Source organism: Heterocephalus glaber, unplaced genomic scaffold (genome assembly GCF_053883595.1).
Source record: "Heterocephalus glaber isolate CG9 unplaced genomic scaffold, H.glaber_assembly_v1.0 deba00001442, whole genome shotgun sequence".
NCBI classification, from domain to species: domain Eukaryota; kingdom Metazoa; phylum Chordata; class Mammalia; order Rodentia; family Bathyergidae; genus Heterocephalus; species Heterocephalus glaber.
Genome location: NW_028258296.1, coordinates 55576336 through 55593960, shown reverse-complemented (window position 1 = coordinate 55593960; position 17625 = coordinate 55576336). Strand labels below are relative to the sequence as shown.

At 43.1% G+C, this 17625-nt stretch overlaps 1 protein-coding gene across 1 annotated transcript; it reads right to left on the bottom strand.

The window, feature by feature from the left end:
* Positions 1 to 4266: 4266 nt before the first annotated feature.
* Gja8 (gap junction protein alpha 8) lies at positions 4267 to 6310 on the bottom strand. The gene has a single exon (XM_004853896.2). The coding sequence runs from the start codon at positions 6215 to 6217 to the stop codon at positions 4895 to 4897; it is 1323 nt and encodes a 440-aa protein (XP_004853953.1). The 5' UTR covers positions 6218 to 6310; the 3' UTR covers positions 4267 to 4894.
* Between the last annotated feature and the right edge of the window lie 11315 nt (positions 6311 to 17625).

Sequence of the window (17625 nt, the reverse complement as noted above, 5' to 3'; positions counted from 1 at the left end):
AATAATGTCTCTCTTTTGCCAGTGATTTCCCCATGAAATTTACTATGAATGTATCTCTTAGCTGATTTTTTTATTTTTTCTTTTTGTACTGGGGATCGAACTCCAGACCTTGCGCTTGCGATGCAGGCTGCGGCACCACTGAGCTAAATACTTAGCCCTCTTAGCTGAATCTTTACTCTCTTATTTTTCAGATCGAAAAATGTGCAGAAAAGACAATGGAACCATCTGCTTTTCTCTCCCAGCAAATTTATGAATTCTTTTAGAATTCATTTGCTAATCTAGAAAACTTTTCTAAAAGGCAGTGAGGCTAGAGACTACAGTATGTCCCATTGTTACTTTGTGGCTACTGTCAGAGCTGAATATCATCCTCTCCTTGGCTTTGGGAGCTGCAGTATCTAAGGCAATGGAGAGTGAATTATCTTTGATAAAAGATTTTCTTTCCTCTAATCAAACTGCTGGAACTAGAATCTCATTTCCTTGTTCTCCTCTCTTCTCCAAGTTCATATTTAGCTGTAATATAATAATTTTGAGAAGGAAAAAAATCTCCCTATCTATACTTTCACTTTGAGGCACACACTTACTATATTTTACAGACTATATTTACACTCAGGAGTTGTCCATCCAACCAAGCAAATCTTTTCCATCTAGACTTTGCTAACTTGGAGTATGTCATCATTTGCATAGCAAGGTAATTCAAGGGAAGAAGAGAGGAGTAGGTTAGGGTGGTGCATGGAAGATGCTGTTGGAGTCTTGGGCTCATTTTTACCCCATGCATGTTTGATGACCCTCCTCAAAAACTAGACAGGATGATCCCCGGTACCAAAAACCGCCCCCCCAAAATCCACCCCCTCAAAAACCCTAGAGAGGCGTGTAATCGGCTTTTGTCTTGCCCTCGGGCTTCCACATGGCTTGGGTGAGAGCTTGTGCCTAAGGCTCCTTTCACTCTGCGTGCACTCTCTTCCTCTGTGAGTTGGAGACTGTCAGGGGCTGATGTGTGCCTGTACCTGGGCTCTGATAAGCTGAGAACCTTCAGCACCACTTCAGCAACTAATTCTCACATGATTGAAGATGTTCTTTGTACTATAATCCTTTTGTTGGTACCAGGGATCGAACTTGGGACCTTGCACTTTTGAGGCAGGCGGCGGAAACGCTGAGCTAAATCCCTGGCCCTGTACTATAATCCTTAGGAAGTCAGATTACTATCACCCCTAATTTACTGCCCTCATTTTACTTATCATCTCACTTTAAATCATTATTTTAATCTGTGCAGTATATAAAAGTGATGATTATCATTGTGTACATTTTACAACATGGATTTATAAATTTTGAGAATGCCTTCTTTCATTTCCAAATTAGTGAGTGTTTAAAAAGACCTTTAACGCCTTATTATTATTCACAATTAATACCGAGAAAAGTGTCACATAGAGCAGGTAAGTCACAGATCGGCACCCCCAGCTTCAGTGAGGGACGGCCAACGCTCCTGACCCCAATGTCACTGTTCTTTGTGGGTCCCTGGGCCACTCCAACTTTCAGAAATGTTTATCCAGTGCTGTGTTGGATGCTTCACCTGTGTGACGAGGCTCAGGCATGGTGAAAAGGAGATAGGACTTTTTTCTTTTAAACAATGCTCGAAATGCTAGGCTCAAGAATCACACAGCCAAGCTTGAAATTATCTGCATCCTGGGCATGGATCTCTCCCGATGGGAGTGCGATAACATCCACCACATGGTTAGCCCTTTGCCTCTGGAAGGAGCCACACTTCTGCCGTCCTACTGCACAGTATGTTTTTATTGGTATGGCCATGCGGTCATACCAGATTTATCTAACAAGGGACTGATTAGGAGCAGGAACTAAAGCTGGACCTAATGGATCCCACGGGGATTATAATCCCAAGTTATAATTATTTGCTTGAAAACAGATGCTGAAGGAGGCAGCTGCATAGAGCACAGGCGTGCAGCGGCCTCCGAATGGAACCTGGCAGCAGTTGTTTGGCAGCTTAGGATGGGCCACCTTATTCCAGAGGATGAAAGTCTTTGCCATTTTGTCTTCACTAATTTCTTAGGGTCAAAGAATCTCAAGTTCCTACTAAACATATGGAGTTGAGGTTTTGTTCTGAGTCTTCTCTGAGAAAACTGATCTCCAGAGTTTTTCCACACTGAAAAACTCTCATCAGGTTATGGCCAGGCAGGCCAGCAGGGCCAAGATGGAAACCACCCACCTACCCTTCTTCCCAGTCTTATTGCTGTTGGAGGAATTTCTCAGAGAGCGGCACCACTCAGCAGGTTCCAGGTGTGGCAGCCAACTCTTTAGCCCTTCTGATATCCCTGGAGGTAGGTAGGTAGGTGGCAAATGCCATCTCTAGTTTGTAGACAGAAAACTGAGGTATAAGAGGTTAAGGGACAATAGTAACCTACTAGTATGGCAGAAATAGAAAATCCCAGTCCCTGATGCCTCTATCTATTTTTTCCAAAACAGGCTCTTTTTGATGAAGATGGCATCTGTTGTGGAGCAGAGCAGATATGAGCACAGAAGCAGGATGCGGCTTCATCTGAGGAAAGACACACACTTTTACGTCCCAGCAAAGCAAGGAGACCAGCAGCCCTCACCTACGGCCCTGGAACTGGTTCCAAACACTACCAGCAGTTTCACTTGGAACAAGATATAGTTTTTCTTTTTTGTACTCAGTCCTAGTTGAGAAAAACACCTTTTTCTAGTACTGATCAAGATGGCTGTCACTAAAATGGAAGCAAACTGTACGAGCAGCAGTGCAGCCTTTGGGGTCAAGGAGCCACTCTTGGGTTCTCAGGCTTGGGATTTTGTTACATTTCTCAACCAACACGTTAAGGTTTGTGTTTGAATAACCTTATCTGCGAGGGGTAGTTAGAAAGTCACGTCTAGAAGGTAACTATATTTCTTCTACTCAGTTGTCCATTGCCCGATACATTCCTCCATTGAAAGCTGTCACTTTGATCATCCCAGGCGAATAGATATTTTAGGCTTTCTCTTTTAAATGCAAATTTCCGAGGAGTAATTATCAAGAGATCGTGCCTTAGAATGAATTTAAGTTTCTAATCGTTTTGCTTTAGAATGGGTCATGAAAGAAGGGAAATATTGAGTGTCATGGAGAGGAATAGTTTTAGAGAAGGCTTGCTTCGGAAAACCATATCTAGAATGGATATGTTAAAAGGAAGATGATACCCAGAATGTAGAAAAAGAGACTTCCATATTTTGGCATGGTGGTGGCAGGGCAGAAGACAGAACAATGGCAGTTTTTCTGGATGCCTTTTTCGAGCCCCTGGTGGTCTCCTCTCCAGGTCTCCGGCATGTCAACTTGTTCTCTACACCTACTACCCTATCCTCAGCACTGCGGTACACAAGGCATAATTTTGCTTTAAACAAACCATCTTAGTTACTACTTTCTTTCTGCTCTGGAAATTGGTTGGCTCCGGGTAAAATTACATCCAGTGCAAAATATGTACTTGTTCCTGAGGATTTCCCCTGACTGGACTCGATATTGAGGTGAATCAGTTGTGGGGATACAGGGAGAAGGCCTATGAGATTCCTCTTATTTTCTTTAGCCTTTCTCTCCCTTTCAAGGATGAAGCCTGGCCTAGGACTGGACCCTAACTGTGTGAGCACCCAGTTTATAGGCACCCCCTAGTGACACTCTAATGGCTATTTTGGTACTTGTCTTGTGCCTAAGGGAGGCCTGACAACTGATTCTCTTCGGGGCAGGTTCCTGATCTTCAGTTTGGAATTGCCCAGCCCCTGATGAAAGGTACAGATTTTAGGCTAAGCACTGATGGTGGAAGAGGAGAATTTTAAAAAAGGATCATTGTTAATTCAGGGAAGGAAATTATGACCAAGCCTCAAAGCTTAAAGCCTTTTAACATCACAGGGACAAGTTTTGGTGTCTTGATCTTTCTCTGAAGGTGCCCATGAAGAATTCCTTTCACTAACAAGGATATCATTGCTTCAGAACCCAGGGGCTACAGTGACTCAAAAGAAGGGTCAGTAAGAACCCTGAATATCTCTAGGACTGATGCTTTAAACTAAACACTCCAAAGTGGTAAAGTGAGGCTCGGGAGCCACATAAATAAGTCAAGACTATAAATAATGCAACCAACTTTGCAGGAAAATTGGGCTCATTAATGTAAGCTAACCTTGCAAATTGGTGCCCCACAAGTTAAATTTGGTTGGTACACATTTTATTTGGCCCAAGTGTTATATTTAAAACAGATGCCAACATTAACGTTTTTGGAAATTTTGATTAAAACTTTGAATTTCTGGCTTTTCTTGAAAAATCAGGTGGCTAGGTAACATTGCGAAGTCATCATTACCTAGAACTGACCAGTAGCTGCTCCTGCTTTTCAACTTTCACAGCCCTGACCCTTTCCACTGCACCAAAGCAGGCCTACTTCACCAATTTAAATCGCCGGCTGCAGGATCCTGTAAGCAACTGAGTTCGAGATCTTGATATATAGGCACATAGTATCTGCTAGAGAAATGCTGGGGTCATAGAGTTTGGCTGAATTAGTGAGCTTGAGATGAAACTGGTGAAAGGCTCTGAGGTAAACTGCTTCCTGGAGTTCTGATTGGAAGAGTTTCCATGGAGAAATGGAAATGAAAGCGACATCCCCATAGAATTGGGATAGAGGAACAGGAGAGTCATATGAGACTGGGAACTTTAAAGAAACATGTTTACCTTGGTACCCCTTAAATATGGGAGAGGCAGTTTCCTAGTTGTACAGCATGCACTGTTTCTTTGCAGCATCTGTCCAATTAGAGAGTGACCGGAGGGGACAGCACACTCAGAGCCTGTCTACGCCTTTCTTGTTTTATCTTGCCCTATATTAGCTGGGGGTGAAAGGGTTTTTCTTTCCTTGGCACCACTTCATATTGTTAGATCATCTGACCTGGCCCTGCTGCTGGCTTTGCTGAGCCTGCTCAGGGGCCTGGTGTCATCAGCTGTCAGCTCTGGACAGAGTGAAGGTGTCTTCTCAGCTGACAGCCCTTGCTTAGTTACCTTCTCGATCTGCAGCTCTTCTTTTTCACCCTCCTTTCCCACTCCAGGGGTCTCTACTCTCTCCCCTTCTGGCTCTGTGATGGCCTCCTGCACTTCCAAAGTCACCTTCTCCGCTTCTGGCTTCTTCTCTTCTACTTCTGGTTCTGTTGTCTCCTCTACAGGCTGCTGCTCTCCCTCCACTTCCTGTGCCCCCACCTGAGCATAAGAAGGCAGTGTTTCTTGGTAACTCCTGGATATATCAGCCAGGGGTCCTGTGCCAGTCTTCTCTTCAAATTGACTGAAAGGTTTGGCAGAAAGTGGGCTGGTCTGCACCATCCCAACTTCAGTTAAAGGGAAATAGTGGGACACAATTTTCTCTTCTTCCAGGAGCTGGTAGCCCTTGGCTTTCTGGATGGAGGAGGCAGCAATGGAGTGGAGAGATTTCTCAGGAATCTCTCCCACTGGCTGCTCTACAGGCCTCTTGAAGGCAGACCGGATTCCTTTCAGACCCAGGTGGCTCATCTCCAAGATATTGAGGAAGAGGGACACAAAGGCCACAGACAACATGAACAGGATGAAGATGGTTTTCTCAGTGGGCCGGGACACAAAGCAATCTACCACGTTGGGGCAGGGCCACCGGCTGCAGCGATAGAGGGGCAGGATCCGGAAACCATACAGGAAGTAATGGCCCACTATGAAGCCTACCTCAAAGAGGGTCTTGAAGATGATGTGGCAGACGTAGGTCCTCAGCAGAGTCCCTTCTAGCCGGAACTTCTTGGTGCCTTTGCTGCTGCTATTGCTCTTCCTGATGCTGGCCTGGTCTGGGGCCAGTGGCCCCCTCTCACAGCCATTGCTCCGGGACTGCTGGGACACCTCTTCTGCCTCGCGGTCCTTCCGCTTCTCCTCCATGCGGACATAATGCACTGCATGTCCCACGTACATGAGGGATGGCGTGGAGACGAAAATGATCTGCAGGACCCAGAGGCGGATGTGGGAGATGGGGAAGGCCTCGTCGTAGCAGACGTTCTCACAGCCAGGCTGCTGGGTGTTGCACACAAAGTCAGACTGCTCGTCCCCCCACACAAACTCTGCAGCTGTGCCGAGGATGAGGATCCGAAAGATGAAAAGCACAGTAAGCCAGACTCTGCCGATAACTGTGGAGTGCTCATTCACCTCCTCCAAGATGTTCCCCAGGAAACTCCAATCGCCCATTGTTTACCACCTGGGAAGGAGAAGGCAAAAGCTGAGAGGCCACAGTGCAATCCTGAGTGGATCTTTGCCACCCTAACTCTAGGGGTACCTCTCTTTTCCGGGTTGCCGAACAGTCAACATGTGGATTGCAACTATTGAGCAGGCTGGCCCTAGGGAACAAAAGAGGCATAAAAGAATCTGCTTCCACGAGCTTCTTAAATGTAAAATGGATTTAATAGCAATACCCACTCTCATTCACGTCACAAAACTATGACATCTGCAAAGTTCCTTGAACTCTACCAGAAATGATTTATTGTGGGCCATAATTAGAAACCCATGGTTATCTGGACTGACAAGAGCATGGAAGAAAATCAAGACCATGTGTTGATTGAAGTTTCATGAGACAAAATGCTGAAAAAATACCCCCTACTAATGCCCTCCAACAGATTTCTTGTATGTATGAAATTGTCTGTATCCGATTTTTTGACCACGCTGAAATATGTGATGATCATGTGTTTTAAGGGGAATGGAAAACACCTCGCAGTCATTGAAGATCTATAGGACTGACATTTGATATTATGTTATTTCACTTAATTTGATCCTGCTAGACTGTAATCTTCATGATGGTAGGGACCATACCTGTATTCATTAATGCTATATAGTCAATGCCTGCCACACTGCCCAGCACGTGGAGCTTGGTAAATATATGTAACTAATTTGATTACAACACATGAGAAACTTGAGGCTCTGAGAGGCTATACAGATAGTGTAAGATCAGATGGCTAAACAGCAGCAGTGCTGTGTCTGATCCTAAGGCTGGACTCTTTTTATTACACCATTGAGAAATACTGCCTGCAACCAGAGCCACACACTTTTCTGGCTTCCATGCTCTAATTTATGCTTTCTCTTCTCAAGGTTGAAACCTGGAAACCTTTCTTAATAGTTTTACAAATTGAGGGAAGCATATTTTTATTATTACTGTTTTAAATCAGAAGAATGGAGAGTGCTTTAGGAAGGACTCATGTTACAGAATGAGGAAGGACTACTAGGGCTCTTTCAGTGTTTCATAGCATGAAAAGATTTCGGGGACTGCACCATGTGATCATTTCAACAGAGCTAAAATTCTGGTCTCAGAAAAAAAATGCCACTCGATATGATAGCATGTAATGCTGCCAGACGACAATGGCTACTGGACTCAGGATATGTGAAAACTGTATCATTCATTCGGTGCAAACATGTAGTCTGTGAAGGACCATGATAAGAGATTTCCACCTCAGTTTGGCACAGTTGCTTCTCTAACCGGAATGTCTCTCGAGTTGTGGCATTTGCTCATCACTGGTCTTAGGCCAGGGCAGAAGCCCGTGTAGAAGACCCCCTCTTGGCTTCTTCCAGCCACACTGCACCTTATGGGGTCAGGGGCCCATGGGGCTAAGGAATATGCCCACTGCTTTTAAGGCAGTGATATTTGTTAAACACTTAAGTAATGAGAAGCAGTATCTTAAATTAGGTCTCTTTTTTATTTTGAGGGAAGGAGAAACAAAATGGGATTTTTTTTAAAGCTCCTGCCATCCTGTGTTTTGGACCCTGACCAGACAGCCTGGTGGCAGGGTACACAGGTCGTGTCCAGCCTGTGTGTGCTCTCTGGGTGTGGAGAGCAGAGGGCATCCTCCTCTCAGAGCCCCAGGAACGCCCAGGTAGGTAAGCTGTCCCACAGTGGCTTCTCTCCTCCTGGGAAGGTGAGGGCAGCTGTGACATCCTCAGTTATGATCTGGCTTTGGGAAGAATTCCTTGTAGGAACGAGGACTGGAGAGTAGGGAGGAGGTGAACCAGCAGCTCAGACTCGCAGCCAGTGTACACTTTTAATGCTCTCAAACTACAGTTAAACCTAGCGCTTGTGTAAGGAGTGGCAGCCATTCGTATCACCTTCAGGAAAGTAGGTGGGAAACATCACATTTGGGTAAGCAGCCCAAGCATGAAGCCCATTGGTGGCAGAGCCAGGAAAATGTCTATTTATCAACCAGTTTAGTCTAAAATTTATGTTAAAACCACAGTTTTAGGGGCCGGGGATTTAGCTCAGTGGTTTTGCTGTCCACTGTGCAAGCGCAAGGACCCCAGTTCGATCCCTGGTACTAAAAAATAAACAACCCACAATTTTAATAATTTTCTCCTATAAGAACAAATCTGGCTTTAATGTATTCTAAGTCTAATATCTTACTAATAATATCTTACTTAACCTTACATTTTGTTAATATCTTGCCCCCACCGAATATCAACTCAGTTGGGTTAACCTTATCTGTATGGCACCGTATTCGTCCTTTTAGGGTTTCCTTTTAGGATTTCCCTCCTGTATCCACATAAATGTTGTGGCGAATGCATATTCGCAAAACTATATGTCAGGTAGTCTTGCTTCCCCCTTTGGAATAAAAAGCGTTTAGAAGGCAGGAACCATCTTGGCTTCGTCCACTGTGAACCATCACAATATAGAACAGAGCACTTCACAGTGTGGGATCTCCAGACTGGTGTCCGTAGACACCAGAGTATGGGACCAATAATAATCATTTTAGGATCGAAAACTCTCATTGCCCAAGTACATGCAACACCAGTGTTATCTCCATCCGAGGAACTCCAGTCCTCTTCCTACTGTGGCAGTAGTGAGATCAAGAACTTGCAGAGAAATGGTTAACACTAAGAAGGGTAGTAAGTTGATCTCAAACCAGCTGTTTTAAGTCCAAAAGAGAAACAAACAACCAAAAACCAAAAAACAACAACAATAAAAAACAAACCCAAAGCTTATTTTTGTACAAGATCAAAAACACAAACTTGAAGAGCAGTGATTCTTGCTATAGTGTCAAGAAGACCCTCTGACCACCACATTAGTAATTTCCAAACTAAAGCCAAACAAAGAGGTGTCTTTCCACACACATCCTGCTATGTTAGGATCGTTTCAGTGTTTTCCTGCCCTATGTCTAGTTGCAACTTCTTGTGATAACTGCAGAAGAGAAACTATAACTTAGGACAAAGTCTTTCCCAAGCACACCACTGTGAAACAGGCCTAGCATGAGGCTGAGGCAGGAGTATCAGAAGTTCAAGTCCTACCTGCCAATTTAGGAAGACCCTGCCACAAAATAATAAAAAAGGATGGAGAATATAATATGAAGGCTCTGGGATGAGAGCCCTGAATGAGAGAGAGGGATGAGAGAGAGAGAGAGAAAGAGAGAACTTCAGAGGTGCAAAGGGAAAAGTCCTGACTTCTAACAATGAAAATTTAAACTTGAATCTTTTGTGGGAAACTGGGTGCACCTTTAGAACATAGTGTTAAGTGAAGTAACTCAGACACATTAAAAATAAGCTTAAATATCACCTGGTTTCTCTTATATGAAAAACTGATATATATATAATATATACATATATATATTTTTGAGACACAGTCCCGCTGCTTAGTTCAGGCTGGCCTTGAACTCACTATGTAACCCAGGTTGGCCTCAAACTCATGATGATTCTCCTGCCTCAGCCTCCCAAGTGCTGGGATTACAGGCGTGTGCCACCATGCCCAGCAAAAACTGAATATCTATGAAAGACAGATAATAGAAAATGAAGGACAGATAACAGGAAAAAAGAGACAGAAAAAAATTACTGTAGTCCAGTGCAGATAATGTGCTGGATCTAAAAGTGCACCTTGACATAGTACAATTGTCTTACATGTTTTGTGTTTTTTGGCCTATTAGTCTGGCTTTTAATCTGTATATATGATAATTAACTAAGGTATTATAAGATAAGTAGATGAATCTGAGGCTGGAGAAATAAAAGGGAGGTGGAGGAAAGGGGAAAAAATCAAAATGTGTTATGTACATATACCAATTCCCTACAATGAATGTAATCATTATATACTGCAAACATGTACTAATAACAGTAAAAAAAATAAACAAAGGAAGTCAGATCAGAGTAGCAAGGTATTCTACAGGAGCAGGAAGAAATCTAAACCAAAAGAAGAATTTAAATTTTTTCTCTTCTCTTCCTTAAAGATATAACTGTTTTATTTTGCTTGTGAAAATTTAGTGAAGAGTTCTCTTACAGATGGAAAATAAACCAAGAGCATTCAACTCTCCAACCCGAGGGTCTCCATATATTCCTAGGAACATTGAGAGAATTATTGCTGGAGGTAATGTTTATAATGACATGTTACATTGGGGCATCCTTATCCATCATAGTGATACACTTTCGCATATGGTCTTTCAGTCCTCATAACAAGCTACGATCCAGGCCAGTGATTCTGAGATTAGGATTGCCCAGACTAGCATAAAAACAAAATGCAGTGACCAATATAAGGCTGCCAACTCCTTATTTTGCTAAACAAGGACATAAAAACAAGAAACTTATTAGATCATTAAATAATGACTATAGTCTGTTTCACTGTCATTCCATAAAAGGGGATTTTAATACTATAAAACTTTGGATTGTCATAATTTTGGAACAAAACATAGGTCTTTAAATTGAACACAGTTAACTTGGTAAAAATTTACTATGTTGTTTACTTCATTACTGTCACAGTTTCGTCATAGGCCGCTGAAAACTTCATTGTGAGCTAAAACTGACAGAGCCATCGATGGATGTTTGAGAGTCAAGAAACTAGGCATTATTGGCCCCTATTAGCAGAGAGGCACAGGCTGAGAAGGAAGTTAAATAAGTCTCTTAAGTGGCTGGGTGAGCCAGGGCGGAGCCAGGATGTGGTGCCCGTGTTCCTTTTCAGGCCAGGGGCATTTCCGGTATAGCATGGCCTTATCTTGGTTTTGAAGAGGCACAAAGACACATCTAAGTATATAAGTCCATGTTAACAAGTTTCTCAAAGCATTAGGGGCCACTTACTACTCTGGATGGTAATGGAGTGTAAACGTGCCTCCATTCTTGTTTCTAGAGCAGCCATTGACCAGCAGCTGTTGTAGATGGACAACAGAAACTATTCCCTGGTAACCCACTAAATGCTTTAACATCCAAAATACTGAGCAGGAGGCCTCCCCTACCCCCATAGCACTCAGCAGTTATGACTCTTACTCCTATTGCACAGTTTGAGTGAAAAACACCCAAAATTTTCAAAAAACTGAATACTTGGTTTAGGTCTCTCCAGATTCCTAAAGATATATTAATTCATTCTGAAAAGTGAAAAGACCTTAAGAAGTCAAATTTTAGTTTGAACATCTTTGTCCCTTTTCCAAATATTCCAGCATTCTTAGACCCCTACCAACTCTTAGATAAATTGCAAGAGGGTTTTCAGAATTGGATTCAAAATCCAGCTATCCCAGACCAAGGGTGAACCTTAGTGGCAGTATTTTTCCTTTTGGAGAAGCCTGTGGTATGGCCCTTAAACTAGACTGGAAAGGAGCACGGGTAAAGTTGCAACCTAATATCACCAAGGAAAACTTGCCAATATGAGTAGTGTCCCACGGAGAAGTAGGTGCTGTCTTTCTCTCTTGGTGCTCAGCAGCAAAATGGCAGCTTTGGCATCTTTCCTTTGCCACCTAAAAGCCCACCTCCCACTTCTCTACCCCGCCCTTTCTGTGCTGCACGACTGAGCAGATATGACTGGATTGGCCCTGATAGGTAGGTTTTACTGTCCAGCAATATTTTAAGCTCCCAGCCAGCCAGCTTTTATGAAGGGAGGGATGTTTGGAAAACAATAGGAGGGAGAGAATGGGAGAGCTGTGTTGGGCACTGAGGGGAGGAGGATGAAGTAAAGCCGATGTGAAAGCTTACATGGGGCTTCTGCAGCCTCCAAAAGTTTCTTTCAGCAGAAGCAGACCAGGCCTCTACAAGAGGAAACCCTCAGCTTCTCTCTAGCGGGCATGAAACCAGGGGTATTTTCCTAGGAACTTACAATCATCTTAGGGAATCCTAGTGATACAGGGACATTAAGCAGTCACCTATGCACAACCCTCAGACTGAAAGTGAATGGCCGGCCCTTTTGGAAAGAGGGTATTTATCCTCTGTTGGTGGTTTGTTCTTATGTCTCAAAATTTGTAGCTGTGCAGCCTCCCTCTTTGAAAAGGAACCTTAAAGTGTGGAAGGATTTTGGCACTGTTTACGAAAGTAATAATATTCACCACTGTGTTTTGCTCATAATTACCAATATTGTAGAGAAGCAGCAGTGGATCAAGGGAATTATGCAGCATCAGCTAACATCTTTCCATAAAATGGGGCTGTGATGCTTTTGTCTCCAGGAGGCCCTAGGATGCCCAAGTGTCATGGTGAGGACTAATGCTTAGGAAGCAGGAGCATATTTTCTCTGAGACCTTCTCATTGAGGTTCTTCTCACTGTGTGGGACTATCACAGTGGTATTAAAAAACAGCTTTTAAAATTCCTTTATTGGTACATTTTAGGTATACAATACATTTACATTTATCATTGGGTGCTTGTACCTGTACATGATGAATCTTGGTTCTTATTTTTTCCCCATTACCTTGCGCCCTTCACTCCCTCCACCCTTCCCTGTTTACATAGACTTTGTTTCCATTTTTTTTCTTTTCTCATAATTTTTCCTTTCTCTTTCCTTTCCCCTTCCCCTCCCACCACCCCTACACCTTTGGGCCTTTTCCTATTTCAAATTATCAATTATTCATTTTAATCCTTATTTACACTTTCAGTTTCCCACACTAGAGAAACTATTCGGTATTTACACATGCATGTCCTATTTATTTCAATTAAGAGTATGGCCTCCATCCCTATAACAAAACCACTTTCTACATCCTGCCAGATCTGACTTCTAAGAGTTTGTTTTGTTAAACAAATTTCTATCTATGTTCATACTTTTTTCCTCTATTATCTTTATCCAGTTTTAGGATTAGCACAATGTTGAGTTCCTAAAATGAGGGGAGAAGTGTTCCTTCTTTTTTCTGCTTTAATTGTTTGATACAATTTATCAGTTAAAATGTTTATGAGCCTGCTGTTGTTATATAGGTAGGTTTTCAAGCTGAGAATATACTTTCTTTAATAGGTGCTATTCAAATTTTATATTTCCTCCAGAGTTAGTTTCATTAATTTGTCTTCCAAGTTACTTCTTGGAAGTTGTCAAATTTATTTCAAAAATGATTTTTGTAATATGCTTTCTATATCCTTTTAAATTTTGTAAAATCCGTGGTAATGTCTCCGAGATCTTAATATTGTAATTTAAAAAAAATGTATAACTGATATTGTGTAACAGGAAGAAAAGGTCTAAAAGAGCAGGGGAATTGGGAGGGGTAGGGGAAGGGAAAAAAGCGAAAGGAAAAAATATGAGAAGAGGAAAAAAATGGAAATAAGGTCTTTGCAAATAGGGAAGGGTGGAGAGGGTGAAGGGAGGGCAAGGGAAGGGGGAAAAAATAAGAACCAAGAGACTCATGTAATGGTACAAGATCCCAATGATGAATGTAACTGTATTGTATACCTAAAATGTACCAATAAAGTTAATGGGGGAAAAAAAAGAGTATGGCCTCAATATGCATCCATTTAGCTATAAATGTCTCTAGTTTCTCATTCTTTATGACTGAGTAGTACTTCATTTTATATAAAAAAAACCCAAATCTTTATCCAGTCTCCAGTTGATGGGCACTTGAGCTGTTTCCAAACTTTAGCTATTACAAACCTTGCCGCTATAAACATGGGTGCACATATATTGCTGTGGTATGATTTTTTTAATTCTTTGGGGAAGATCCCCAGCAGGGGAATAGCTGGGTCAAATGGGACCTGTAGTCCTAGTTCTTTGAGGTATCTCCATACTGATTTCCACAGTGGTTGCACCAGTCTGCACTCCCACCAACAATGGAGAAGGGTTGCTTTCTCTCCACACCCCCGCCAGCATATGTTATTGGTTGATTTCTTGATAGCAGCCATTCTTTCTAGGGTGAGGTGGAATCTCAGCGTTGTTTTCATCTGCATATCTCGAATGACCAGTGATGAAAAAATGGTTGTTTTGACACATTTTCCAAATGAAAAATTGGGGTATTTTTTCTAACAAGTTTATTTGTGGGAAAGACAGGGCAAAAATAGTGAAACTTGGATTGTTTCAGAAAATCTGCGATGTGTAATTACTAAATTGAAGACAACTGTGAGTGTAAATCAGATAAGAGAAAAAAATCTGAGTGTTTGTGTCACCAACTCCCCGCCACTTCTGCCATTTCCTCTCCTTTCTAGTGTCATGGACATGTTATGTTTTAACAGTAGCAGTTTGAAGGAGGATGGTACCATTGTGAGTCTCAAGTTCCATTTTTATTAAAATGTTTACTAGTTCACAACTCTGTTTATTTTAGATGCTTGATTTCTTTTGATTTTCCAAGTGTGAGAGCCCACACCAATGGGGACAATCTCTTCTAGGGAAGCCTTTAGTTAAAAACAGATGGTTAAGGGGCCGGGAATTTAGCTCAGTGGTTCCGCCACCTGCCTCGCAAGCACAAGGACCCGAGTTTGATCTCTGGTACCAAAAAAACCCCCCAAAAACAGATGGTTAAGGCTGTTCCCAAATGTCAATGAGGCAAGAAGCCAGAGGAGCGAGGGGAAGAAACCTAATCATTCTTTCGAGAACACGTTCATTACATGTTGGTTCTTAAAACTGCTTTCCCGGACAGATTCCAGAATCTACCAAGTTGGTCTTCAAAATGAACTTCTCCTTGTGGGACTTCCCGCTCCAACTCCATTAATGTGGTAGCTGGTCTCTCGGCATCATCTTATGAGAGTAGAAGAGGAGGTGTTTGAGTTTGGACAAACGGCATGCCAACATAGCTCAGCCTTAAGCATGGTTGCTCATATTTGGGCAAATCTAGCTTTCTAACTTGGTACTTTCTTGGCTTATTTACTCTGTCATCATTGGAGACACTCTAATGGGGTCCAATTGATCGAATTATTGTTGTGCCCAGTTGTTTGCATCTGTAAAGTCCTAGAAAATATTAACATTTACTTGCATACTTCTTGGGAAAAGTAGCGAGAGAGATGGGAGAGAGGCTCATCTTAGCTGTCGCCGAGAGCTGAGTTGCCCATTCCTACTCAGAATCAGCTCAGCAGGTCTTCTGGAGGGATCGCTTCTTGTGGTGGTTGAATTGCATTATTTTGATGTAAATAAATCAATCTCTAAAATATGAGACATAATACAACTCAAATCTAACTTTATATGATGCAGTAGTCTGAGTAGGTTATTAGATTCTCGACATTTTGGATAATCTAACGGTGGCATTCTTCTCCTGGGATTCATTTTGGAAGTGAGGCAGCTATGTGTGGAAGGATTGTGGATTTGAAGTTGGAAAACCTGGCAGTGGTGTGGCTCTTCTGCTTCCGGTTTGGCCAAGACTTGTTTAGCTTCCCTGAGCCTTGGTTTTCTCGTCTGTAAAATAGAGTTGATAGTTACTCCCTTTCTTATTTTGTGCAAGCAGTATGGTAGCTACAGATGTGATGTTGCAAATCTCTCTAAACCGTTCATTATATTTGCTAAGATCTCCTCCCCTGAATATAACCTGTCCCGTGCCCCAGGGTCATGGGTTGGTTGGTTTCTGTCTTGGCTGGGCACACTGTCCCCCTTCCCATGAGAAAATGTCAAAACTGGGAAAGACTGGAGGAGATCACTGGCCTCAAGTCCCTCATTTTATTGAGGAAGAAACAGGCTCAGAGTGCAAATGACTCTAAAGTCAGGATGCAGCTGCATGACCTATGTGCTTTTTATGGCTCTCGTGCCCCTACCTAGGGTCCATAGACTCATTTAGGTGATAAAACTCTGAAGGCAGAACCAGGTGTCCCTGGCTGAATAGAAGGGCAGAAAGATTTAAGGGCCTTAAGGGAACCATCTCCAGTAGAGACCGGAATTAGGAGACACACAATCTCTCACTTTTACCTATTGGCCTAAGCAAGAAGGAATAAGTCTATGAGAAACACAGGTTCCGGGGGTTTGAGTGGATCAGATCACTTTCCAAGTATTTCAGGTCCAGCTCTCAGTGTGCAGTGTTTGGCGATCCATGCAGCAAGTATTTCTGAAGTGTTTGGGTCACATCAACGAATAGAACAAAAACTCTGCCGTGTCAGAACTTACGTTCTACGGAGACAGATAGGAAGCATTCAACAAATAAATGAGTGACTTGTGTAGTATATTAAAAGGTGCTAAGTGCTATCAGAAATAAAAATGTATGGCAGGATGAGGGGAATGGGAGGGCTGCTGACAGGTGAGATTTGAGCAGACTTAAAAGAAGGCGAGGGAGGGAGCCATGAGGGCATAGGATCACAGCAACCTCTTGGAGGCTGCGACTAAATGGGCAAGGAAAATATATGTTGGGAAAGGTAACTTTTATTTCTTGATTTATCCATGTATGGTTTGTTCACCTGCACATCTTTAAAAATCCATCACTACCCAGCATCCAATATGCAACTTCGCTCTTCTTTCCTACCACGGACTTCTGTTAAGCAGCCTGGAACGCAGGTAAAGGCACAGTCCTCACTGCGGTGCCGAGTGCATGGAGTGTGCAGAAAGGGCTTAATGCTTCTTCCTCTTCTGGTGGTGGTGGGAGAGGTGGATTCTGGGCTACCCATCACACTGAGCCTTGGAGGAGTGGTTAATGCCAACATCTGTAGTTAGGTGGCTTCAGCCCCACCACTAACCAGTTGCCTGACCTTGCAGAAGGGAGTTTCATCGCCTCAGCCTCAGTTGTGTGTTTTGTTTTTTTTTTTTTTGGTACTGGGGATTGAACTCTGGTCCTTGTGCTTGTGAGGCAATTGGCAGAACCGCTGAGCTAAATCCCCAGCCCTAGCCTCAGTTTTCTTGCCCTGGTGGAAATGGGCAATGGCACTGGCCTCAAAGAGTTGTAGTAACTAAATAAAACGATGTGTGCAAAACAGATCACTGCTAGCTGAGTGAGCACTTGATAAATGGTAGCAGCTACTACCATGTTCAGAGGAAGCTCTGGACACCACTGTGAGGCCAAGGGTTCTTTGCTTCATCAGCATGAGTATCAATACTTGCTGCTTCTTGTTTGTGCTTCTTGAGGACCAGGAGGTGAGCCGTAGCCCGTTGTACCCCTCCTCCCTGGCCGATTTGGTTGTGAGCCAGGGGTTCCTCTTCCCGACCATTTGGATGTGGTTCAAGGGCTCCCATGCCCTGAGGGACAAAGGGTGGGCTGGAGGGGGGATTTGGGGCACTTTCACTTAAGAGAGGATTTTCAGCCCAGACAAGCTGTCAGGACAGGGCAGGGCTCCCTATTGAACAGAGCAGCTCATGCATGAGAGCAGATTGTGCCAATTCTATGGAGCACGACCCCTCGCCTGGCCTTCTCCTGCTAACAAAGTTATCTTTCCCGATCTGCTTAGGCAGAAGGGGGACACACTTCCTGTCCTTGTTCTGGGTACACACAGCAGGCAGGATCCAGGCCAGAGCTGGGAGTGGCTCTCAACTTTACCCCCCAATTCTTTTCCTTTCCCAACTCAAAGT